Raw genomic sequence first — 25587 nt, forward strand, 5'->3', positions numbered from 1 at the left:
GTATCCATCTAAATAAATTACTTGCCTTCAATAACACACTTTTTGATGTATACTTCTAACTACACATTCTTCACCTTTGAAATATTGCCCATGCGCCATACACGATGCCTAAACTTTTTATGCAATGTTCATATGCAATAGTTTAGACCATGTGGTTCCCTACCACTTCCGGTAATGGAGTGGAGTTACAAATAAATGGCACCTCTGCACATTGGCGGCAGTTAAGTTTCTTCAGCACTTTCCTATGCACGTTCAGATCTATGCTCCCAATTTCTTTGGTCTTCCAAATTTTTTCAAGAAAACACTGTGTTGCAGGGAACTGTGTCCTCTTCTAAAGCTATAGGCTTCAAACCGTACCAAGACTATTGGAAACGGATGTTGATGATGTACCTGCATGAGGTACCTCTCTGTTGCTTGGGCTCGGGGCAGAACAGTCGTGTGACAAGTGCACCCTCATGCACCGAGGGTGATCCAGGATATGGAAGTGAAGCTGTAAGTCATCAAACACAAGAAGTTATCGCAGGCTTGATGTAATTATTGATCATGCTCCAAGTCTAGGATACAAACTCATTCCCGCGAGAGGTCAAAGCATTGTATTATTATTATTTATTTATTTATTTTTATTTTTTTCTGAATCAGTTTTCACATACTTTTTATCTTTTTTTTTTTTTCAGGTCCAGTTTGGCATATTAAATATTTTTTTTATTTTTTTTATGGAGTCTAGAATCAAACAAATTAGGAATATTGAAATCAATTTGCCCTTTTTTACTTTAACTGTTAAAATGTACTTTTTATATGTACTGTTAGTGGCATTAGTTGATTAAACCATGACATTTTCCATTCTTGAAAGGATTTAGTAAAACTTCATACCAGGGTAAGGCGATAGTATTCTATAGAAAGAACCAAGAGAAGTAGACATACAAGGACAAGTGTTGCGAGACAAAATATATTTTGCTAATATATTTACATTTTCTGTTTTTCAGGTAGTAAAGGCGTACGATAGAGTGGAGCAAGAATGGGTGGCTATTAAAATCATAAAGAACAAGAAGGCCTTTTTAAATCAAGCCCAGATTGAAGTACGACTTCTTGAGCTTATGAACAAACATGATACTGAAATGAAATACTACATAGGTAAATAGTATTTTCATTTTATCATTCATCAAATTGTTTTAGTCTACTAAGTAATCTCTATATCATCATCTTGGCTACTAAAATACTCCTATGAAAGAGACTTATAGTTACAGATTCCTTACGTTAGAATTTCCCCCGGGCATCAGACTGGATCTGGAGATTTTTCTTCAAGCGTACCATTGCACGCCATCAGTAATTATTAGGAATTAGCATATAGAAACAACAAGCATTGGCAAAAGTTTGGTGAAAAATAGCTAGGGTCCTGTAAAAAAAAAAAAAAGGGGGGGGGGGGCAAACCATATACTAAAATAGTTGAGTGCTAAGTGAGGTCCCCCACCTAAGGCTGTGGAGTAGTTTGAAGGGATCTGGGAGAGCTCGGGACCCCAAAAGGTAAGTACCTAGGTAACCCCCCTCTCACGACCAGGAGAGCAGAGGGAAGTTACCTGGTCTCCCCAAAGACTAACAAGGAGACTTGGAAAAGGAAGATTGCAAGACCAGGACCAGTCCAGTAGAGCCCACCGGTGGATTACTGAAGAAGGGTACCTGCAAAAGAAGGGGACAGTGTCCAGTCCACACAGTAGTGTCCAGGTGGGACAGGAGCCACTAAACACCTTTCTGTGGATGAAGAACCAGGTCAACGAGTGAAGAGCTTCAGAGAAGTCCTTGGAGTCGTGCAGATGATGTCCCACATCGGTCCCTGTGTCGCAGTTGGTCAGTGGTTAGGAGGACCACCAACAATCCTTAGCAAATGCAGATCTGGGCATCAGAGGATTTATAGGGAAGAAGAGGAACAACAAGGTCATGGGGACTCAACCTTTGGAGGGGAGTCTGGGGTGACCCTAAGCAGTTGGGAGAGTCAGCAGAAGCAGTCGCAGCCCCCACAGGCAGCAGGCACAGTAAGTTGCAGTGAGACCCAGTCAGCACACCCAGAGAGGAGTCCTATGTCGCTGGAGCAGCAGAGGAGAAGACTGTCCTTGAAAGTATGAAGTGCTTGAGGCCGGGGCTACTTGGAGCAGGAGTCAGCAAGCTCGGTTGCTGCAAGCGTCGCACAGGGGTACTGTCCTGCGAGGAGAGGCAAGGGCTCACCATCTCCCAAGTTGGACAGCAGGTAGAGAGGACCCAGAGGACCACTCAAAACCACCACCTGTGTTAGCGATTCTTCCTGGAGCCGGATGACAGAAGATCCCATCAACCGGTCGTTGTTGCCTTTGGTGCCTGTAGATGAAGGGAAGTGACCCCTTCACGCCAAGTGAGACTTCTTGCTTCTTTGGTGCAGCCGAAGGCTTGCCGACCCCACTGGATGCACAGTCTTGGAAATGTTGCAATTGCTAGAAGGACCCAGGGAAACAATGTTGCAAAGCGAGGTCGTCTTGGTAGCTCAGGCTTGTTTGGTTCCTATGAAGTCCAGGAGCGGTTCCGGTGGCCAGGAGCAAAAGAGGTTGTTGCAGGGGAGTCCTGGTGGAGCCTTGCACGCTGAATCTGGAGACCCGCCCACAAGGGAGTCCCTAAATAGTCCTACCAGGGGGATTAGTCACTCTGCAGGGTGACCAGTTATCAGAGGGGAGTCACTGACATCAGTCACCTGTCCTGACCAACCAGATGCTCCCAGGGTCCTCCGCACATCTTGTTTCCAAGATGGCAGAATCAAGTGGCCATCTGGTGGTGCTCTGGGCACCACCCCTGGGGTAATGATGGACAGGGGAGTGGTCACTCCCCTTTCCATTGTGTGCTTTTGTGCCAGAGCAGGAATGGGGGGTGATCCATGAACTGGTGCAAATTGGATTATGCAAAAAGGGCACTAAATGTGCCCTTGAAAGCAAACCAGTGGCGTGGGGAGGCTACCCCTCCCCAGCCATTTAACACCTATTTCCAAGGGAGAGGGTGTTGCATCCCCTCTCCCACAGGAAATATTTTGTTCTGCCTTCCCCTGCTGGAGTTTGTCAAACAGTAGGAGGGCAGAATCCTGTCTGAGGGGTGACAGCAGAGTGGGCTGCCCCTAAACCCTGGCAGAGTGGTAGGATCAATACTGGGGGGAGGGGGTCCTCTAACGAGTCCCCAGAGTGCATGGAATCATGCCACCAATACTGACATCAGTATTGGGGTATGATTCTGACATGTTTGTTACTAAACATGCCCAGGTTCAGAGTTAACATTATTGTATACATTTGGTTCAGTATGTACTATCTCAAAGTAAGAAATAGTGTGCACAGAGTCCAAGGGTTCCCCTTAGAGGTAAGATAGTGGCAAAATTAGATAATTCTAATGCTCTATTGTGTGGTATTGTGGTCGAGCAGTAGGCTTATCAGAGGGTAGTGTTAAGCATTTGTTGTACACACACAGGCAATAAATGAGGAACACACACTCAAAGACTTTACTCCAGGCCAATAGTTTTTATATAGAAAAGTTCTTAATTTATTTTTCGAACCACAAGTTCAAGATTTGAAGTAAACACACAAAATGCAAGGTACTCCACACAGGTAAGTAGGAACTTTGAATTAGAGCAATAACATATACAGTTTTTGTTAAAATGGCAATAAGCTATTTTAAAAGTAGACACAGTGCAAAAATCAACAGTTACTGGAGGAGGTAAGTATTGGTTAGATTGTGAGGTAAGTAAGACACTTACAAGTCTCAGTTCCTGGGCATAGGCAGCCCACCATTGGGGGTTCAAGGCAACCCCAAAGTTACCACACCAGCAGCTCAGGGCCGGTCAGGTGCAGAGGTCAAAGAGGTGCCCAAAACACATAGGCGCCTATGGAGAACAGGGGTGCTCCGGTTCCAGTCTGCCAGCAAGTAAGTACTCCGGTTCCAGTCTGCCAGCAAGTAAGTACCCGCGTCCTTGGTGGGCAAACCAGGGTTTTTTTGTAGAGCACTCAAGCAGGCACACAAAACACACCCACATGGGCGGCCGGGTGCAGTGTGCAAAGCAGGCGTCTTGTTTGGTATTGGTTTCAATGGAGGACCCCGGGGGTCTCTCTAGCGGGGCACAGGGGGGGGCTTCTCGTGCCAGCCTCCGACTGGGCAAGGGTGAGGGACCCCTGTTGGTCACTGCTGCACTGGTGGTCGGTTCTTCACAGGCCTGGTGGCTGTGGGTGCAGTGCTTGGTCCAGGCATCTGGTCCCTTGTTACAGGCAGTCGCGGTCAGGCGGAGCCTCTGGATTCTCTCTGCAGGCGTCGCAGTGGTGTCCAGGGGGTTGTCTTGGGCTACTCACGGGGTCGCAGTCGCCGGGGAGTCCTCCCTGTGGTGTTTGTTCTCTGGATCTCGAGCCGGGGGCGTCGGGTGCAGAGTGTGAAGTCTCATGCTTCCGGCGGTAAGAGTGAAATCCTTGTTGAAGAAAAGTTGCAATATTGTTGCTGTTTGTTGAGCAGAGCAGCTGCTCACAGGAGTTTCTTGGTCCTTAGGTTCAGGGCAGTCCTCTGTGGTTTCAGAGGTTGCTGGTCCCTCTTGGATGCGTCGCTGTTGCAGTTTTTCGAGTCAGGAGACAGGCCGGTTGGGCTGGGGCCAAAGCAGTTCTCGTCTCCGTCATCTCTGCAGGGCTTTCAGGTCAGCAGTCTATCTTTTTGGTTCAGGTTGCAGGAATCTGATTTCCTGGGTTCTTGGGTGCCCCTAAATACTAAATATAGGTGTGTGTTTAGGTCTGGGAGGGCAGTAGCCAAAGGCTACTTTCCTGGAGGGTGGCTACACCCTCTTTGTGCCTCCTCCCTGAGGGGAAGGGGGCACATCCCATTTCCTATTGTGTGAATCCTCCCAAATCAAGATGGAGGATTTCTAAAGGCAGGGGTCACCTTAGGGGCTGTCCTGACTGGTGGGTGACTCCCCTTTGTTTTTCTCATTATCTCCCCTGGAATTGCCGCCAAAAGTGGGGGCTGTGTCCAGGGTGCGGGCATCTCCACTAGCTGGAGTGCCCTGGGGCATTGTAACACAAAGCCTGATCCTTTGAGGCTCACGGCCAGGTGTTACAGTTCCTGCAGGGGGAGGTGTGAAGCACCTCCACCCAGAGCAGGCTTTGTTTCTGGCCTCAGAGGGCAGAAAGGCCCTCACCCCAGGGGGTCAGAAACTCGTCTCTAAGCAGCAGGCTGGCACAGACCAGTCAGTCCTGCACTGAAGGATTGGGTAAAATACAGGGGGCATCTCCGAGATGCCCTCTGTGTGCATTTTTTAATAAATCCAACACTGGCATCAGTGTGGATTTATTATTCTGAGAAGTTTGATACCAAACTTCCCAGTATTCAGTGCAGTCATTATGGAGCTGTGGAGTTCGTTTTGACAAACTCCCAGACCATATTCTTAACATGGCCACACTGTACTTAGAATGTCTAAGATTAGACTTAGACACTGTAGGGGCATATTGCTCATGCAGCTATGCCCTCACCTGTGGTATAGTGCATCCTGCCCTAGGGCTGTAAGGCCTGCTAGAGGGGTGACTTACCTATGCCTCAGGCAGTATTTTGTGGGAATGTCGTCCTGAGGGGGATGCCATGTTGACTTTGCCTTTTTCTCCCCACCAACACACACAATCCGCAATGGCAGTGTGCATGTGTTAGGTGAGGGGTCCCTTAGGGTGGCACAACATATGCTGCAGCCCTTAGGGACCTTCCATGGTCACAGGGCCCTTGGTATCACTGGTACCTTTTACAAGGGACTTATCTGTGTGCCAGGGGTGTGCCAATTGTGGAAACATTGGTACATTTTAAATGAAAGAACACTGGTGCTGGAGCCTGGTTAGCAAGATTCCAGCACACTTCTCAGTCAAGTCAGCATCAGTATCAGGCAAAACGTGGGGGGTAACTGCAACTGAGGGCCATTTTCCTACAATTATGAACATGGACCACAAGTAGTGTGATATGTGTCCAGTACACGGGTAAAATGGCTTCCCCACACTTAGGAAGTCCAGTGCATTTGTACTGGAGTTCGTAAGGGCACATCTGCTCATGCAGGGGTGACCTCACACACAGGAACCTGCACCCTGCCCTTTGGGCTCGAAGGGCTTACCCTAGGGTTGGCTTAGAGTCACCTGGTGTACTGACAGTGACTTGTGGTGAAAGGGTGCATACACCTTTTCATGCAGGATGCAATGTTAGGCCTGCAGACATGTTTTACATCCATGGCATAATACATGCTGCACATGGAGTACCCCTGGTGTCCCAATGCCCTGGGTACCCAAGTACTATATACTAATGACTTATAAGGGGACACCAGTATGCCAGTTGTGTAGTGCACAAAGATCCAAGGTAACCAAATTGGAGGGAGAGAGCACAATCAATGGGGTCCTGGTTAGAAGGACCCCTGTGAAAACAGGCTAAGCACATTGATAGGCAAAAAGTTGGGGGTAACCATGCCAAAAAGAGGGTACTTTCCTACACCATGTTCTAAATAGTCTGGAACATTGCAGCGCAGTACTTGCCAAAGGCAGAGTAGAACTGACTAATAAAACGTACAGAGCCTAATGGACATAGATTTGGTAGAGTGAGTAATTATGATTTCATGCAAATTATGTTCTGTTGAAATAAAAAGCTAATTTTGTTGTTCTTTTTCTGAGTTGTTGATTTAAAATGTGTTGCTTTTGGTAAACCTGAGCTTTATACGGGCACATGATTTTTGTTTTATTTCAGTGCACTTGAAGCGACATTTTATGTTCCGAAACCATCTCTGTTTAGTGTTTGAAATGCTCTCCTACAACCTGTATGACCTATTGCGCAATACCAATTTCCGTGGTGTCTCTCTCAACCTGACAAGGAAATTTGCACAGCAGATGTGCACTGCACTGCTTTTCCTGGCAACTCCAGAACTTAGCATCATTCACTGTGACCTGAAGCCTGAGAATATCCTCCTCTGCAATCCAAAACGCAGCGCTATCAAGATTGTTGACTTCGGTAGCTCCTGCCAACTTGGACAGAGGGTAAGTTGTTAGATTATGATGTCCTCTTGTTACACAGTTTGTCTATGAAAGGCTATTTATCTTTTTATTTGCCTGGTTGGGTCCTGAACCACCTGAAAGATTCATTTGACTTGGGAAGGGGGAAGGAAAGGTCTGGCCTTTTTATATATACTATTTTTTTTTCTTAAAAATAAATCCTATGCAACATACATACTTTTCAGGGCTTTAAGTCTGTGGTCTTCATCCATCGAGCAATAGCCAGTCTACCCTCAGTCTTTGGCTCCCTTTTCAGGTCGAGCATAGCAGCGCACAAGTGCTGCTTTTCCGACATGTTGGTATGTATGTGGGCTTTTAACCACGCCCATCACTATCACTCGTTCATGGGCTTGCCTTTTAAAATTCCTTTGTTTTTATTGGTAACTGCTTGACGTGTTTCCCTCCTTAGGGCGGTTTTGTTACTGCCTTGGGCGTCAACTCTGTTACATGGCTATTTGCACTTTTGCTGACAACTTTGACTGCAAGCGAACTTCTTTTTTTTCCTTTTGTCCCACTTCGCGCTCACAGCGGTGCTTTGAATCGGCTCGCTTATGTCAACTGTTTTAGTTTTTATTTCCAGTTTGTGTGGCAAGAAAAGTCCAATTAGGAATTTACAACGCTAATAGCTCTACCGCGAGCAAACGTGAGACCCATTACATTGCAAATGCTTGTTTATAAGTGACAGCATTTTACTTGGGCATTTTGTTGCCATCCACTTAGAAAATAGTGTACATCAGTGCGAGGTCTCCTGAGACAATGTTTCCTTTTGTTAATTTTTTTTCATATTTTGCATTTGTTTTACAAGGTACCGATAACCCCCTTGCTTGCTGTTGCCTGGCAGTAGGATTGTCTTGATGAAGTGAGCATCCAGCATAAACTTATTTTATTTTTCTGAAAACTGCAGTCTTTCCTGGCATTTAGAAATCATCCTGATTCAGAATGGAATAATCACTATGATGCACTTTTGATTACGGTCCACGTGAACCAGACTATCTGTCCCCACATGGAATATGAATGTGGGAGCCCTTGCACATACTTATACTACTCGTTTATTAAAATCTCCCGATCCATCTAGTGCACACGCTAGTTTGGTGCCAGAGCATGTTTAGAAAAAGGCAAGGGCTAGCAAATATAAGGTGATTTAAGGGGGAGGGAGTGAGCTTTGGAAGCAGAATTTATTAGTCTTGTAGTTTTCTTGCACGCCTCCCTCCTGTTTCTCATACAGGTAGAGATAGCTTCTTTGTTTTGTGTCAACTTAACTCCTTGCTTTGCAGTGAGCTTCCACCCATGTAAAATCAGCAGTGGCAGCATAGGAAGGGGTTGAGAAGCAAGTCCTCAGTAGTGTTTAAGGCAAAGCCCTGATCTGGAGGAAATGGGAAACCTGCAGCTTCACTTTAAGTACCTAAGCAGTGTGCACACAGGTGTTTTGATCCAAATATTCCATCTTCTGGTGTGATTCTTCAAGTTACACTTAACAGGCTTTGCAGTGTGGCTGCAGCTTATTGCCGATTGGTGCCATTGCTTTACAAAGATAGTGTTTAGAATTAACTAAGTTGGGGCAAATATTCAATAAGGCTTCATAGCAGTGCTGCTAAATAAAAATATTGATTAATTAAAGCTATTAAAGGAACAATATGATTGGGCCAATGGCTTCGCCATTCAAACTACACATCTTATGTACAAGAAACTGTTGCGCGCTCCGGATCTCCTATCAGCTCACCAAGACAATGTATTTTCCTTCAGGGTAACTCCATTAATAATCATAAGCACTGAATTGCCTTGCTTACGTGTGGGATCGTAGAGCATGTATGTCTTTATTTAGATAAGCCAGAGTTTAACTTTGGTGTTAGCCAAGGCTTCTTGATTTTACTAAAATGATATGTATAATAAACTTAGAGGATTTTTAGCAAGCCCTCTTCGTCCTTTGGTCTATTATTGGCATACATTTTTCCTCTTCCAACTACAGTACATAGCTTGCGGCAGTGGCTGAGCCCATTTCAGCCATTTGCTAACCTTACTGTTGACACCTTTCTGCCCTTTCACGAGGAGCACATCTGGACGCAAATTAGTTCTGCTAAGTGCCAAGGACTATGATGTGAATTTGTGCTTCCTGAAACTGCAATTATATCTTAACTTTTTTTTGATTGATGAGGTCCAGCGAGCTTACCCAACAAGAAAGTTCTGTAAAAGTGATGATAAAGCAAGCATTTGACAAAGCCAAAAGGGTGGTAGCCAGCCAAAGCCAGGCCCTACTGTCTTTGTGCCAGCTCTTGTTTAAAAAAATATTTTTATTTAATGGTTCTGCCAGCCCGTCAAAGGCCATATTGGGTAAATTTGTTTTTATTTTTTTTATTTTTTATTTTTAAGCAGTCAATTTAATTTTTAAAAGCTTGCCATGGAAAGAATACTGAGACAAAATGCTTTCACACAGTTATTAAAAGAAAAGAGGGCAGTCTAGAGGGGCTGGAAATTTGTCACTGCGTATTTAATGGAATATAAAATGAGTGTCCTGTTGTGTCAGTGACAGTTGCTTCATTTGTTCCATCTCCTGATCACAGTAACTTGTAGCAGTCAGCTCAGGCTTTTATTCCAGAACCTTTCCAACCTTATTTTAAGGATTTTTATTCAATAACTTTAGACAGCAGAGATGTATATTTTCTGTTTGTGCCCAGAAAATATTTTTCCATAGATAAATGTCATCTTGTTTGCAAAATATATTTTCTGCAGTTGAAAGAAGGTGCAGACCAGTCCACACAATGTATGCATTGTTTGTCTCCCTGATCACTATTGGGTGGAGGTGTGTCTCCTCTGTCAGAAGATGTTGAGGACCCTCAAGACAGGAGAAGATTTGCCTCACTAGGTTTAAAGAGGACCACCACACACAACTGTCAATTTTGGAGAAATTGTAGTGTTAGAGAAAGTGGTCTCCCTCTTCCTTAGCTTGCTTCTGCTTCTCTAACTCTACTGCAGAGGAAGAGCCACAGGAAGGAAAACATTGTTCTCAGATGGGAACAGTTGCTGCTTGTTCACAATTGAAAGCTGGATCGTCTTGAAGACACCATGGCTGTTGATATGGAAGGAATTCTTGAAATATAGACATTTAGTACTGCCGCCGATGTTTAGGAGGCTGTTTTAATGCAGAATGGGTCAGGAAACCTCCAGCAACTTGGATTTCTGAATATTCCTCTGCTTCCTCTCCATCACTTGGTATATCTTATGTGACTATATCCTCTTCTCCATAGCCGACTCCTTTCATCTTCCTGACATGTCAATACCAGCTTCAGTACTGTTCAAGCCAGTTCCAACTTTGCCACCAATGGAGCTTCTAGCACAGTGGTTCCCATCCTGTCGTCCGGGGACCCCTGGGGGTCCGCGAAGCCTCCTCAGGGGGTCCACGACTGCTTAGAAAATTAAATAATATTAACAAATTAGGTCCCCCAGCTTTCAGTAATGACTTAGTGGGGGGTCCCTGGATTCCTATAATGATTCAGTGGGGGTCCCCTGGTTCCAGTAATGATAAAGAGGGGGGTCCACCGAGGTCAAAAGTTTGGGAACCACTGTTCTAGCACAACATACAACACTCTCTTCACTCGTAAGACAGTAAGTGATATTGTGCCAAGAATGATTGGGCTCTCCATTTTGGCAGCATAGACACTGCTCAGGCAATTTGTTTTGGTAAGAAATAGCACCCCTGTCAGAGTTTGTATGCCAAGGACCTTTATCTCTAGATTCGCTGCTTCTTCTTAGTCTTACAGAAGATAGTTTCAATCTGTAACTGATTCTCCACATTCTGGGGTTTCACCTGTGTGTGACAGCAACACCTTCAGTGAAGTTGGAATGTACTTTCGCCTACGGTTTCAACAACTCCGGGGGTGATTCTGACCGCGGCGGACGGCGGTCGCCGCCCGCCAAGCGGTTCCCGCCGAAAGACCGCTCCACGGTCAAAAGACCGCGGCGGTCATTCTGGCTTTCCCACTGGGCTGGCGGGCGACCGCCGAAAGTCCGCCCGCCAGCCCAGCGGGAAACACCCTTCCCACGAGGAAGCCGGCTCAGAATGGAGCCGGCGGAGTGGGAAGGTGCGACGGGTGCAGTTTCACCCGTCGCGAATTTCAGTGTCTGCAAAGCAGACACTGAAATTCTTTGTGGGGCCCCCAGGGGCCCCACGACACCCCATACCGCCATCCTGTTCCTGGCGGGTGAACCGCCAGGAACAGGATGGCGGTATGGGCTGTCAGAATCCCCATGGCGGCGCAGCAAGCTGCGCCGCCATGGTGGATTCCCATGGGCAGCGGAAAGTCGGCGGTACACCGCCGGCTTTCCGCTTCTGGCCGCGGCTGTACCGCCGCGGTCAGAATGCCCGGCGGAGCACCGCCAGCCTGTTGGCGGTGCTACCGCCGACCTCCGCCATGGTGGTAATTACCGCCAGGGTCAGAATGACCCCCTAAGTCTGTTATTTTAATAATTCCCTGTCACCTCTCTACAGCTCTGCTGTTGCTTCTTGTTGTTCCTGGCCTTTTGGAACCTAGCATGGAACTGTTCCTAACTCCAGCCCCTCCCAAAACATCTCCTGCAATACAGTAGGAAAAAATGCAGTGTTCTTGATCAGTATGTTATTAAGGGCAGGCAGCAATTGTTTCGGTAGCAAGGAAATACAGCTCTGCTTTGCCAACTTTAACAGTGCCCCCAACCCCTATCTCCCCATGGTAAGTCTGAGTCTAGAGGAGGCAGGAAGATGTGACCCATCTTCTACTGTGATAAAAGCTGTCATAACTGTAGCTTTACTTAGCAAATGTGACAGTTACATTGGGACTCATAACATTTCTCTATTTCCCTCATGAAGACAGAAGTTTCAAAAGGTACTTACAAAAGGGAATAATTGTTTCAAACCATATATTAAGTGCAGCTGTAGATTCCTCTGACCTTGCAGCTCATAGGTGCTGCAGGATTGCAGCAATTGAATGATATTTACGGTTGCAGGTAAGCAACCCTAATTTTTCTACACAGCCTTCAGGCTCTGATCTTGGCTGTCAGGAATTTGGGGTGCCTATGTTATCATGAAATTTCAACTAAATTGTATAAATGTACAGGAAAAGATAAAACATCCTTTCATGAGATCTGCACACTTTCAAACTGAAATGTTGCACTTTTTCTCAATTAGTTTATCTTGTTTACATTTAAATATCAGTAAGCTACTAGGCAGCCCCTGCACATGAGACCTGCTGCATCTTAGCATTCAGATAGATTGCTAACTGCAGATTCCTCACCTTTTGAATAGTCTTCCAGGTGACAGAATGAATCTTAAAAAATCTTAGGCAGTGCCCCTGCACCCTGGAAGGTGGTGCTTACTGCTCCCCCTCAAGATCATTACATGCCAGGCATGAAATGCGTGGACCGATATAGGCATCCCCCAGTGCACAGATATCAGTTCCTTTCTGTCCATGCCAACAGAGGCAGATCCGGAGCTACCCCTTGCCTCTCTTGAGACCACTTTTTTGACTAACATTCTACAGTGTGCAAGGAAAAATGTCCCCTCCCCAATCTACAGGGTTTGAACCCTGTGGGGGATGTCACAAATCGATGTCCGACAGACCCTCGCATCATTTACCTGTGGTGCCTAGGGTTGACTTCAGAGGCTGCAGTGATTGTGCTTTGATGCCTCCCCTAGGCCTTCTGGGAGCATATCTCTGTGCAAAACACTGCAAGACCCCCACATCGTGATTGGCCAAGGTCCAATGGCAGGTCCCGTTCCTGCTCCCAAGTTTCTTCCTGTGATAGATTCTTTGCGATCTAAATCCTCAGGGAAGAACGCAGCCCCATCCCTCCACTCTTGATCTTCTGTGAGGGTGCAAGGATGTCACTGTGCTTCCAGGTTGCTCTCCCAAAGTCATTTCACTTTGGAGCCGTGTCCCTTGGTAACCCACATTTCTTGGATGTAGGAAGCTGATCTGGTGTGCGGTGGGTACCTAAGGTACTTACACCTTATACCAGATCCAGGTATCCCCTCTTAGTGAAGTATTGGCAGTGTCTAGAAGCCAGGCTCTCTAGATGTAGCAGTGGATGAGCAGCCAAGGCTTATCTAGGAGACATAAAAAGCTCATGCAATACCACTGTAGTCACACAGCACTTACACACATGAAAGAAAAAACACTCAGTTGTACAAATATAAAAGTACTTTATTTTTGGAACAAATCACCCAAAAATACTAGAAGGGCAACCCACCAATAGGAGGTAAGTAATACACTAAATATATACACTAGCAATCAGAAATAGGCATAGAAAAGGTTATAAAACCGTGCAAATAGCAATAACTAATAGTGACCCTAGGGAGAGCACAAACCATATACTAAAAAAAATGTTATGCGAACAAGGGACCCCCTACTAGGTTAATAAAATGTGTAGAGGGGAGCTAGGAGTACTAGAAAAGTACTGAGGTAAGTAACACAGTACCCCCCAGCGACCAGGAATGTAGGAGTAAATCACTGAATTTTCCAAAACCACCCAAAAGGAGGAAAATAAGAAAAAGAAGACACCCAGACAACACTGCAAGAAAATCAGCGGGGGATTCCTGAAGAAAGAAGACCTGTGGCGAGAGGTGACCAAGTCCAAGGGTCACAGTGGAGTCCAGGAGGAGTAGGAGCTACAACCCACCCATCTGTAGTTGCAGGAGTTGGTTGACTGTGATGAAGAACAGGTCAGCACTGCAGCCCTGAAGCTGGAGAAGAGTTCCTGATGGAAGCAGATGTTTTCCCACGCTTGAAGGAAGACTGTAGATGGGTGTTGGTGCAGGAATTCCACCAACAAGCCTTGGCAAATGCAAACTCGCAGTTAGTGGAAAAGTGGTGCTGCCAGGGTCCAGCAAGGCCCAGGAGGGGGAGTTACAGGGGACCCTCAGCGTCGCAGAGACCCATAATGCTGTCCAGTGCTGACACCACACACTTCTTTAACCAAGCCACCATTCACCCAGCCTTCTTACTATGCAACAGTGCTTTTGTTCTGCGGGAGAGCACATGTCCTCCACAAATTGTTTGGCCAGGTTATGAAAATGGTGGCTATGCTAGAATGCTGGGGATGAATTTGCCCAGCCATATCAGGAGAACTGGTATGAGTAGCTCTGAATGCCAGTGGTCTGGATAACTTCTCAGACTCTGGAATGGCTTCACCTACAGTCTCTGCAATGGAAAACAACACCTCCTTGGCTATGGTTTTGCGAAGGGTACATGAGGTTCTCAATCTATCTTGACTGAGGTGTTCCAACCTGGCCAAACTAGTTATGAGTCCCTCCTTCCATTCAAGGAGGCTTTTGGGGACCTTGGCCAAGCCCTGCTCAGGCCCACCTGTTAATCGACATATTACCAGGTGTCATTGCTCTGCTCCGGATGACCTAGACTTTCTTAACCAGCACCCTGCGACTAAGAGCCTTGTGGTGCAGAATTTGGCAAGCAAGTTGAACCCAAACTCATTCACCACTACTCCTACTGACAGGTAATCGAAGAGGATAGAAACCTGTAGTAAGGGAGTTGTCTCATGTATTGGTCCGACGAGCCCAGCCCTTTTTTTTGTGAATGGCAGCTGCCTCTTAGGCCAATACTCATACCTTATGGGACTCTGTGTCCCTCTTTCTGGGCCTCTCTGCTCCTACTGGCTGGCCGTGGTAACAATTTCACCTCCTCCATGGGAATGTTACGGGCTTCGAGTATTACCAGACCCACCCGATACAGCAATTTTTGAAGCCTTTTTGTGGCTTCGGTGCCACAGGAGAGGGAATCTGGGACAGCATGCAACTCATTCTCTCCTTCTGCCCCCAAACCTCACAGCGGACGCACTTTCCAAGCCTTTTTAGCAATCCTTTGATGACACACAGCCACCTTGTTGGAGGCAGGACCCAACATGGGTGACAGTTGATAACTTAGATTGAGTGGGGGTATGTCTTAACATTTCTCAAAATTGTGCCATGAACACCGGCTAACAAATAAGTTTAATTGCCTATCCATGTCCTTTTTAAAAAAAAAAAAGGACTAAACTTGAGCTATAACCAATCAGACGACAGCACCCTGTAAAACACTCCCAACAGAGGCTGAGTCCCTCAGATTTTCTACCGCACGTCATGTGAAGGGAGTCTCCCGGAGTTCTGCTTGGTTTTTCAGCTTTTACTTCTTTTTGGATCATCCAGGATTATATTTCCTGTTTCATTTCTCTAACCCTGGCACTAATACGTCAGAGTAGCAGAAAACAAGGTAAGACTTCATAAATATGTCTAACCTTTTCCTCAAAAAACTCTCACGTTCTGAGAGATGAGGCTATTATTTGGACTATAGAATCTTAAATCTGTCACTAATAATGAGGACAGTTAGGATTCCTTCACCTCACAGGAGAGGTCAGAGGGAGACTTTGCGCCAGGCTTCCCAGAAGGCACCCAGAAAAGCCATAAAAAGACTTACTTCATAAAGCACTTCTCAAAGAGAAAAGAAATTGAAAATGGTGGTCGCCGACAACGGTCATCTTCAGTGGTTGTCGTTGTAAACGGTCATCTTCAGTGGTTGTCGTTGTAAACGGTCATCTTCAGTGGTTGTCGTTGTAAACGGTCATCTACAGTGGTTGTCGTTGTAAACGGTCATCTACAGTGGTTGTCGTTGTAAACGGTCATCTACAGTGGTTGTCGTTGTAAACGGTCATCTACAGTGGTTGTCGTTGAAAATGTTCATCTACAGTGGTGGTGGTGGTGGTTGTCGATGACCTTCATCTACAGTGGTAGTCAACGACGGCCATCTATGGTGCTCGTTGACAACTGTTCTCTATGGTGGTCATCAACGAAGGACTCATCTATGATGTTAGTCCATGACTGCCTCACCTATGATGGTTGTCTAAGACACCCTGATCTGTGATGGTTGTGTTTGCCAACCTCATCTATGATGGTTGTGTTTGCCAACCTCATCTATGATGGTTGTCTATGACAGCCTCATCTATGATGGTTGTCTATGACAGCATCAACTCTGATGGCAGTATCGTCTACGACAGCCTCATCTACGATGGTCACCTACGAAGGCCACATCTATGATGTTCGTTTGCGACAGCCTCTTCTGATGGTTTTCTACTAGGGAACCACATCGACAGTGGCATCGTCTCTGTATGCTTTGTCAACGACAGCCTTGTCTGACTGCATCCTCTGACGGCCTCGGTTGCGACGAAGGCCTTGTCAACAACAAACATTGTCTACATCAGCCTAGTAGTTTACATCCGCCTCGAACTTTATCACAATACAAATTAAGACGAAAACATGTAATTGTCAACAAGAACAAAACACGTATAAGCCAGGATAATTTAGTTTCATGCATTAAGGTGCAAATATGAGCATGTCTTCAACAGTCAATATATCGAGGGGCAATATATGGAGCAATTACACCACTCCGCCTCCAACTGCAGAGCATGGGTCAGGTCCATGTAGCTCTAGTACTAGAGCTTCAGAGCATATTACACCCACAACTGGTGGATTCCCCCACCAGATTAATTTTGGTGGTTGTAGGAAGTTGGCTCTGTATGTGCTATTTCAAAGTAAGGAATAGCATGCACAGAGTCCAAGGGTTCCCCTTAGAGGTAAAATAGTGGTAAAAATAGATAATACTAATGCTCTATTTTGTGGTAGTGTGGTCGAGCAGTAGGCTTATCCAAGGAGTAGTGTTAAGCATTTGTTGTACATACACATAGACAATAAATGAGGTACACACACTCAGAGACAAATCCAGCCAATAGGTTTTGTATAGAAAAATATCTTTTCTTAGTTTATTTTAAGAACCACAGGTTCAAATTCTACATGTAATATCTCATTCGAAAGGTATTGCAGGTAAGTACTTTAGGAACTTTAAATCATAAAAATTGCATGTATACTTTTCAAGTTATTGACAAATAGCTGTTTTAAAAGTGGACACTTAGTGCAATTTTCACAGTCCCTAGGGGAGGTAAGTTTTTGTTAGTTTTACCAGGTAAGTAAGACACTTACAGGGTCCAGTTCTTGGTCCAAGGTAGCCCACCGTTGGGGGTTCAGAGCAACCCCAAAGTCACCACACCAGCAGCTCAGGGCCGGTCAGGTGCAGAGTTCAAAGTGGTGCCCAAAACACATAGGCTAGAATGGAGAGAAGGGGGTGCCCCGGTTCCGGTCTGCTTGCAGGTAAGTACCCGCGTCTTCGGAGGGCAGACCAGGGGGGTTTTGTAGGGCACCGGGGGGGACACAAGTCCACACAGAAATTTCACCCTCAGCGGCGCGGGGGCGGCCGGGTGCAGTGTAGAAACAGGCGTCGGGTTCGCAATGTTAGTCTATGAGAGATCTCGGGATCTCTTCAGCGCTGCAGGCAGGCAAGGGGGGGGTTCCTCGGGGAAACCTCCACTTGGGTGAGGGAGAGGGACTCCTGGGGGTCACTCCTCCAGTGAAAGTCCGGTCCTTCAGGTCCTGGGGGCTGCGGGTGCAGGGTCTCTCCCAGGCGTCGGGACTTTAGGTTCAAAGAGTCGCGGTCAGGGGAAGCCTCGGGATTCCCTCTGCAGGCGGCGCTGTGGGGGCTCAGGGGGGACAGGTTTTGGTACTCACAGTATCAGAGTAGTCCTGGGGTCCCTCCTGAGGTGTTGGATCGCCACCAGCCGAGTCGGGGTCGCCGGGTGCAGTGTGGCAAGTCTCACGCTTCTTGCGGGGAGCTTGCAGGGTTCTTTAAAGCTGCTGGAAACAAAGTTGCAGCTTTTCTTGGAGCAGGCCCGCTGTCCTCGGGAGTTTCTTGTCTTTTCGAAGCAGGGGCAGTCCTCAGAGGATGTCGAGGTCGCTGGTCCCTTTGGAAGGCGTCGCTGGAGCAGGATCTTTGGAAGGCAGGAGACAGGCCGGTGAGTTTCTGGAGCCAAGGCAGTTGTCGTCTTCTGGTCTTCCGCTGCAGGGGTTTTCAGCTGGGCAGTCCTTCTTCTTGTAGTTGCAGGAATCTAATTTTCTAGGGTTCAGGGTAGCCCTTAAATACTAAATTTAAGGGCGTGTTTAGGTCTGGGGGGTTAGTAGCCAATGGCTACTAGCCCTGAGGGTGGGTACACCCTCTTTGTGCCTCCTCCCAAGGGGAGGGGGTCACAATCCTAACCCTATTGGGGGAATCCTCCATCTGCAAGATGGAGGATTTCTAAAAGTTAGAGTCACCTCAGCTCAGGACACCTTAGGGGCTGTCCTGACTGGCCAGTGACTCCTCCTTGTTATTCTCATTATTTTCTCCGGCCTTGCCGCCAAAAGTGGGGCCTGGCCGGAGGGGGCGGGCAACTCCACTAGCTGGAGTGTCCTGCTGGGTTGGCACAAAGGAGGTGAGCCTTTGAGGCTCACCGCCAGGTGTGACAATTCCTGCCTGGGAGAGGTGTTAGCATCTCCACCCAGTGCAGGCTTTGTTACTGGCCTCAGAGTGACAAAGGCACTCTCCCCATGGGGCCAGCAACATGTCTCGGTTTGTGGCAGGCTGCTAAAACTAGTCAGCCTACACAGATAGTCGGTTAAGTTTCAGGGGGCACCTCTAAGGTGCCCTCTGTGGTGTATTTTACAATAAAATGTACACTGGCATCAGTGTGCATTTATTGTGCTGAGAAGTTTGATACCAAACTTCCCAGTTTTCAGTGTAGCCATTATGGTGCTGTGGAGTTCGTGTTTGACAGACTCCCAGACCATATACTCTTATGGCTACCCTGCACTTACAATGTCTAAGGTTTTATTTAGACACTGTAGGGGTACCATGCTCATGCACTGGTACCCTCACCTATGGTATAGTGCACCCTGCCTTAGGGCTGTAAGGCCTGCTAGAGGGGTGTCTTACCTATACTGCATAGGCAGTGAGAGGCTGGCATGGCACCCTGAGGGGAGTGCCATGTCGACTTACTCGTTTTGTCCTCACTAGCACACACAAGCTGGCAAGCAGTGTGTCTGTGCTGAGTGAGAGGTCTCCAGGGTGGCATAAGACATGCTGCAGCCCTTAGAGACCTTCCTTGGCATCAGGGCCCTTGGTACTAGAAGTACCAGTTACAAGGGACTTATCTGGATGCCAGGGTCTGCCAATTGTGGATACAAAAGTACAGGTTAGGGAAAGAACACTGGTGCTGGGGCCTGGTTAGCAGGCCTCAGCACACTTTCAATTGTAAACATAGCATCAGCAAAGGCAAAAAGTCAGGGGGCAACCATGCCAAGGAGGCATTTCCTTACACAACCCCCCCCCAAACGAAAGAGGATGAGACTAACCTTTCCCAAGAGAGTCTTCATTTTCTAAGTGGAAGAACCTGGAAAGGCCATCTGCATTGGCATGGGCAGTCCCAGGTCTGTGTTCCACTATAAAGTCCATTCCCTGTAGGGAGATGGACCACCTCAACAGTTTAGGATTTTCACCTTTCATTTGCATCAGCCATTTGAGTGTTCTGTGGTCAGTTTGAACTAGGAAGTGAGTCCCAAAGAGGTATGGTCTCAGCTTCTTCAGGGACCAAACCACAGCAAAGGCCTCCCTCTCAATGGCACTCCAACGCTGCTCCCTGGGGAGTAACCTCCTGCTAATGAAAGCAACAGGCTGGTCAAGGCCATCATCATTTGTTTGGGACAAAACTGCCCCTATCCCATGTTCAGAGGCATCAGTCTGCACAATGAACTGCTTAGAATAATCTGGAGCTTTTAGAACTGGTGCTGAGCACATTGCCTGTTTCAGGGTGTCAAAGGCCTGTTGGCATTCCACAGTCCAGTTTACTTTCTTGGGCATTTTCTTGGAGGTGAGTTCAGTGAGGGCTGTCACAATGGATCCATATCCCTTCACAAACCTCCTGTAATACCCAGTCAAGCCAAGGAATGCCCTGACTTGAGTCTGGGTTTTTGGAGCTACCCAGTCCAGAATAGTCTGGATCTTGGGTTGGAGTGGCTGAACTTGGCCTCCACCTACAAGGTGTCCCAAGTAAACCACAGTTCCCTGCCCTATCTGGCATTTGGATGCCTTGATAGAGAGGCCTGCAGATTGCAGAGCCTTCAAAACCTTCCTCAGGTGGACCAGGTGATCCTGCCAGGTGGAGCTAAAGACAGCAATATCATCAAGATAAGCTGTGCTAAAGGACTCCAAGCCAGCAAGGACTTGATTCACCAACCTTTGGAAGGTGGCAGGGGCATTCTTTAAACCAAAGGGCATAACAGTAAACTGATAATGCCCATCAGGTGTGGAGAATGCTGTCTTTTCTTTTGCTCCAGGTGCCATTTTTATTTGCCAGTACCCTGCTGTCAAGTCAAAGGTACTTAGAAATTTGGCAGCACCTAATTTATCAATGAGCTCATCAGCTCTTGGAATTGGATGGGCATCTGTCTTGGTGACAGAATTGAGCCCTCTGTAGTCCACACAAAACCTCATCTCTTTCTTTCCATCTTTGGTGTGAGGTTTGGGGACTAAGACCACTGGGCTAGCCCAGGGGCTGTCAGAGCGCTCAATTACTCCCAATTCCAGCATCTTGTGGACTTCCACCTTGATGCTTTCCTTAACATGGTCAGACTGTCTAAAGATTTTGTTCTTGACCGGCATGCTGTCTCCTGTGTCCACATCATGGGTACACAGGTGTGTCTGACCAGGGGTTAAGGAGAAGAGTTCAGGAAACTGTTGTAGGACTCTCCTACAATCAGCTTGCTGTTGGCCAGAGAGGGTGTCTGAGTAGATCACTCCATCTACTGTACCATCTTTTGGGTCTGATGACAGAAGATCAGGGAGAGGTTCACTCTCTGCCTCCTGATCCTCATCTGTTACCATCAACAGATTGACATCAGCCCTGTCGTGGAAGAGCTTAAGGCGGTTTACATGGATCACCCTCTTGGGGCTCCTGCTTGTGCCCAGGTCCACCAAGTAGGTGACCTGACTCTTCCTCTCTAGTACTGGGTAAGGGCCACTCCATTTGTCCTGGAGTGCCCTGGGAGCCACAGGCTCCAGAACCCAGACTTTCTGCCCTGGTTGGAACTCAACCAGTGCAGCCTTTTGGTCATACCAAAACTTCTGGAGCTGTTGGCTGGCCTCAAGGTTTTTGGTTGCCTTTTCCATGTACTCTGCCATTCTAGAGCGAAGGCCAAGTACATAGTCCACTATGTCTTGTTTTGGCTCATGGAGAGGTCTCTCCCAGCCTTCTTTAACAAGGGCAAGTGGTCCCCTTACAGGATGACCAAACAGAAGTTCAAAGGGTGAGAATCCTACTCCCTTCTGTGGCACCTCTCTGTAAGCGAAAAGCAGGCATGGCAAGAGGACATCCCATCTCCTTTTGAGTTTTTCAGGGAGCCCCATGATCATGCCTTTTAATGTCTTGTTGAATCTCTCAACCAAGCCATTAGTTTGTGGATGGTATGGTGTAGTGAATTTATAAGTCACTCCACACTCATTCCACATGTGCTTTAGGTATGCTGACATGAAGTTGGTACCTCTGTCAGACACCACCTCCTTAGGGAAACCCACTCTGGTAAAAATACCAATGAGGGCCTTGGCTACTGCAGGGGCAGTAGTCGACCTAAGGGGAATAGCTTCAGGATACCTGGTAGCATGATCCACTACTACCAGGATATACATATTTCCTGAGGCTGTGGGAGGTTCTAGTGGACCAACTATGTCCACACCCACTCTTTCAAAGGGAACCCCCACCACTGGAAGTGGAATGAGGGGGGCCTTTGGATGCCCACCTGTCTTACCACTGGCTTGACAGGTGGGGCAGGAGAGGCAAAACTCCTTAACCATGTTGGACATATTGGGCCAGTAGAAGTGGTTGACTAACCTCTCCCACGTCTTGGTTTGTCCCAAATGTCCAGCAAGGGGAATGTCATGGGCCAATGTTAGGATGAACTTCCTGAACAGCTGAGGCACTACCACTCTCCTAGTGGCACCAGGTTTGGGGTCTCTGGCCTCAGTGTACAGGAGTCCATCTTCCCAATAGACCCTATGCGTTCCATTTTTCTTGCCTTTGGACTCTTCAGCAGCTTGCTGCCTAAGGCCTTCAAGAGAGGGACAGGTTTCTTGTCCCTTACACAGCTCCTCCCTTGAGGGTCCCCCTGGGCCTAAGAGCTCAACCTGATAAGGTTCAAGCTCCAAAGGCTCAGTTCCCTCAGAGGGCAGAACTTCTTCCTGAGAAGAGAGGTTCCCTTTCTTTTGCTGTGTTGTAGTTGGTTTCCCAACTGACTTTCCTGTTCTCTTGGTAGGCTGGGCCATTCTTCCAGACTCCAGCTCTACTTGTTCACCCTGTGCCTTGCACTGTGCTCTTGTTTTCACACACACCAGTTCAGGGATACCCAGCATTGCTGCATGGGTTTTTAGTTCTACCTCAGCCCATGCTGAGGACTCCAGGTCATTTCCAAGCAGACAGTCCACTGGGATATTTGAGGAGACCACCACCTGTTTCAGGCCATTGACCCCTCCCCATTCTAAAGTAACCATTGCCATGGGATGTACTTTTCTCTGATTGTCAGCGTTGGTGACTGTGTAAGTTTTTCCAGTCAGGTATTGGCCAGGGGAAACCAGTTTCTCTGTCACCATGGTGACACTGGCACCTGTATCCCTCAGGCCCTCTATTCTAGTCCCATTAATTAAGAGTTGCTGTCTGTATTTTTGCATGTTAGGCGGCCAGACAGCTAGTGTGGCTAAATCCACCCCACCCTCAGAAACTAGAGTAGCTTCAGTGTGGACCCTGATTTGCTCTGGGCACACTGTTGATCCCACTTGGAGACTAGCCATACCAGTGTTACCTGGATGGGAGTTTGGAGTGGAACCTTTCTTGGGACAGGCCTTGTCTCCAGTTTGGTGTCCATGCTGTTTACAGCTATGACACCAGGCCTTTTTGGGATCAAAGTTTTTACCCTTGTACCCATTGTTTTGTGAAGAGGCTCTGGGCCCACCCTCCTGTGCAGGTTTTTGGGGGCCTGTAGAAGACTCTTGACTATTTTTAGTTTTGGTTGTCTCATCACCCTTCCCCTGGGGAGTCTTTGTGACCCCTTTCTTTTGGTCACCCCCTGTTGAAGTCTTGGACACCCTTGTCTTGACCCAATGGTCCGCCTTCTTTCCCAATTCTTGGGGAGAAATTGGTCCTAGGTCTACCAGATGCTGATGCAGTTTATCATTGAAACAATTACTTAACAGGTGTTCTTTCACAAATAAATTGTACAGCCCATCATAATTACTTACACCACTGCCTTGAATCCAACCATCTAGTGTTTTCACTGAGTAGTCTACAAAGTCAACCCAGGTCTGGCTCGAGGATTTTTGAGCCCCCCTGAACCTAATCCTGTACTCCTCAGTGGAGAATCCAAAGCCCTCAATCAGGGTACCCTTCATGAGGTCATAAGATTCTGCATCTTGTCCAGAGAGTGTGAGGAGTCTATCCCTACACTTTCCTGTGAACATTTCCCAAAGGAGAGCACCCCAGTGAGATCTGTTCACTTTTCTGGTTACACAAGCCCTCTCAAAAGCTGTGAACCATTTGGTGATGTCATCACCATCTTCATATTTAGTTACAATCCCTTTAGGGATTTTCAACATGTCAGGAGAATCTCTGACCCTATTTATGTTGCTGCCACCATTGATGGGTCCTAGGCCCATCTCTTGTCTTTCCCTCTCTATGGCTAGGATCTGTCTTTCCAAAGCCAATCTTTTGGCCATCCTGGCTAACTGGATGTCCTCTTCACTGGGGCTATCCTCAGTGATTTCAGAGGTGTTGGTCTCTCCTGTGAGGGAACCAGCATCTCTGACTATTATTTTAGGAGTCAGGGTTTGAGGGACCCTGTTCTCCCTAGATAGGACTGGTAGGGGGGAATTGTCCTCCAAGTCACTATCCTCTTCCTCTGAGTTGCCACCCTCAGAGGGGTTGGCCTTTTCAAACTCTGCCAAAAGCTCCTGGAGCTGTATTTTGGTAGGTTTGGGGCCCATTGTTATTTTCTTTATTTTACAGAGTGACCTTAGCTCCCTCATCTTAAGATGGAGGTAAGGTGTGGTGTCGAGTTCCACCACAGTCACATCTGTGCTAGACATTTTGCTTCTAAAAGTTGGAATACTTTTTAAGAATCTACAACTGGTTCTAGAATCTAATTCAAACTTTTACAAACTTTTAAACTCTAAAAGAAATGCTAAACAGGATCTAACACAAGGCCCTAGCAGGTCTTTTAAGAATTTAGAAAACTTTTCAAATTGCAAAAATCAATTTCTAATGACAATTTTGGAATTTGTCGTGTGATCAGGTATTGGCTGAGTAGTCCAGCAAATGCAAAGTCTTGTACCCCACCGCTGATCCACCAATGTAGGAAGTTGGCTCTGTATGTGCTATTTCAAAGTAAGGAATAGCATGCACAGAGTCCAAGGGTTCCCCTTAGAGGTAAAATAGTGGTAAAAATAGATAATACTAATGCTCTATTTTGTGGTAGTGTGGTCGAGCAGTAGGCTTATCCAAGGAGTAGTGTTAAGCATTTGTTGTACATACACATAGACAATAAATGAGGTACACACACTCAGAGACAAATCCAGCCAATAGGTTTTGTATAGAAAAATATATTTTCTTAGTTTATTTTAAGAACCACAGGTTCAAATTCTACTTGTAATATCTCATTCGAAAGGTATTGCAGGTAAGTACTTTAGGAACTTTAAATCATAAAAATTGCATGTATACTTTTCAAGTTATTGACAAATAGCTGTTTTAAAAGTGGACACTTAGTGCAATTTTCACAGTCCCTAGGGGAGGTAAGTTTTTGTTAGTTTTACCAGGTAAGTAAGACACTTACAGGGTCCAGTTCTTGGTCCAAGGTAGCCCACCGTTGGGGGTTCAGAGCAACCCCAAAGTCACCACACCAGCAGCTCAGGGCCGGTCAGGTGCAGAGTTCAAAGTGGTGCCCAAAACACATAGGCTAGAATGGAGAGAAGGGGGTGCCCCGGTTCCGGTCTGCTTGCAGGTAAGTACCCGCGTCTTCGGAGGGCAGACCAGGGGGGTTTTGTAGGGCACCGGGGGGGACACAAGTCCACACAGAAATTTCACCCTCAGCGGCGCGGGGGCGGCCGGGTGCAGTGTAGAAACAGGCGTCGGGTTCGCAATGTTAGTCTATGAGAGATCTCGGGATCTCTTCAGCGCTGCAGGCAGGCAAGGGGGGGGTTCCTCGGGGAAACCTCCACTTGGGTGAGGGAGAGGGACTCCTGGGGGTCACTCCTCCAGTGAAAGTCCGGTCCTTCAGGTCCTGGGGGCTGCGGGTGCAGGGTCTCTCCCAGGCGTCGGGACTTTAGGTTCAAAGAGTCGCGGTCAGGGGAAGCCTCGGGATTCCCTCTGCAGGCGGCGCTGTGGGGGCTCAGGGGGGACAGGTTTTGGTACTCACAGTATCAGAGTAGTCCTGGGGTCCCTCCTGAGGTGTTGGATCGCCACCAGCCGAGTCGGGGTCGCCGGGTGCAGTGTGGCAAGTCTCACGCTTCTTGCGGGGAGCTTGCAGGGTTCTTTAAAGCTGCTGGAAACAAAGTTGCAGCTTTTCTTGGAGCAGGCCCGCTGTCCTCGGGAGTTTCTTGTCTTTTCGAAGCAGGGGCAGTCC

At 47.2% G+C, this 25587-nt stretch overlaps 1 protein-coding gene across 2 annotated transcripts in view; it reads left to right on the forward strand.

Moving 5' to 3' along the window:
- Positions 1 to 25587, forward strand: part of DYRK1A (dual specificity tyrosine phosphorylation regulated kinase 1A) — a 633571-nt gene that overhangs the window by 386818 nt on the left and 221166 nt on the right. For both annotated transcript variants that reach the window (XM_069202549.1, XM_069202550.1), the window contains exons 7-8: positions 984 to 1131; positions 6745 to 7031. In XM_069202549.1, coding sequence (XP_069058650.1) covers positions 984 to 1131; positions 6745 to 7031 — 435 coding nt within the window. The remainder of the gene's footprint in view (positions 1 to 983; positions 1132 to 6744; positions 7032 to 25587) is intronic.

This window comes from Pleurodeles waltl, chromosome 8 (genome assembly GCF_031143425.1).
Source record: "Pleurodeles waltl isolate 20211129_DDA chromosome 8, aPleWal1.hap1.20221129, whole genome shotgun sequence".
Classification (NCBI taxonomy): domain Eukaryota; kingdom Metazoa; phylum Chordata; class Amphibia; order Caudata; family Salamandridae; genus Pleurodeles; species Pleurodeles waltl.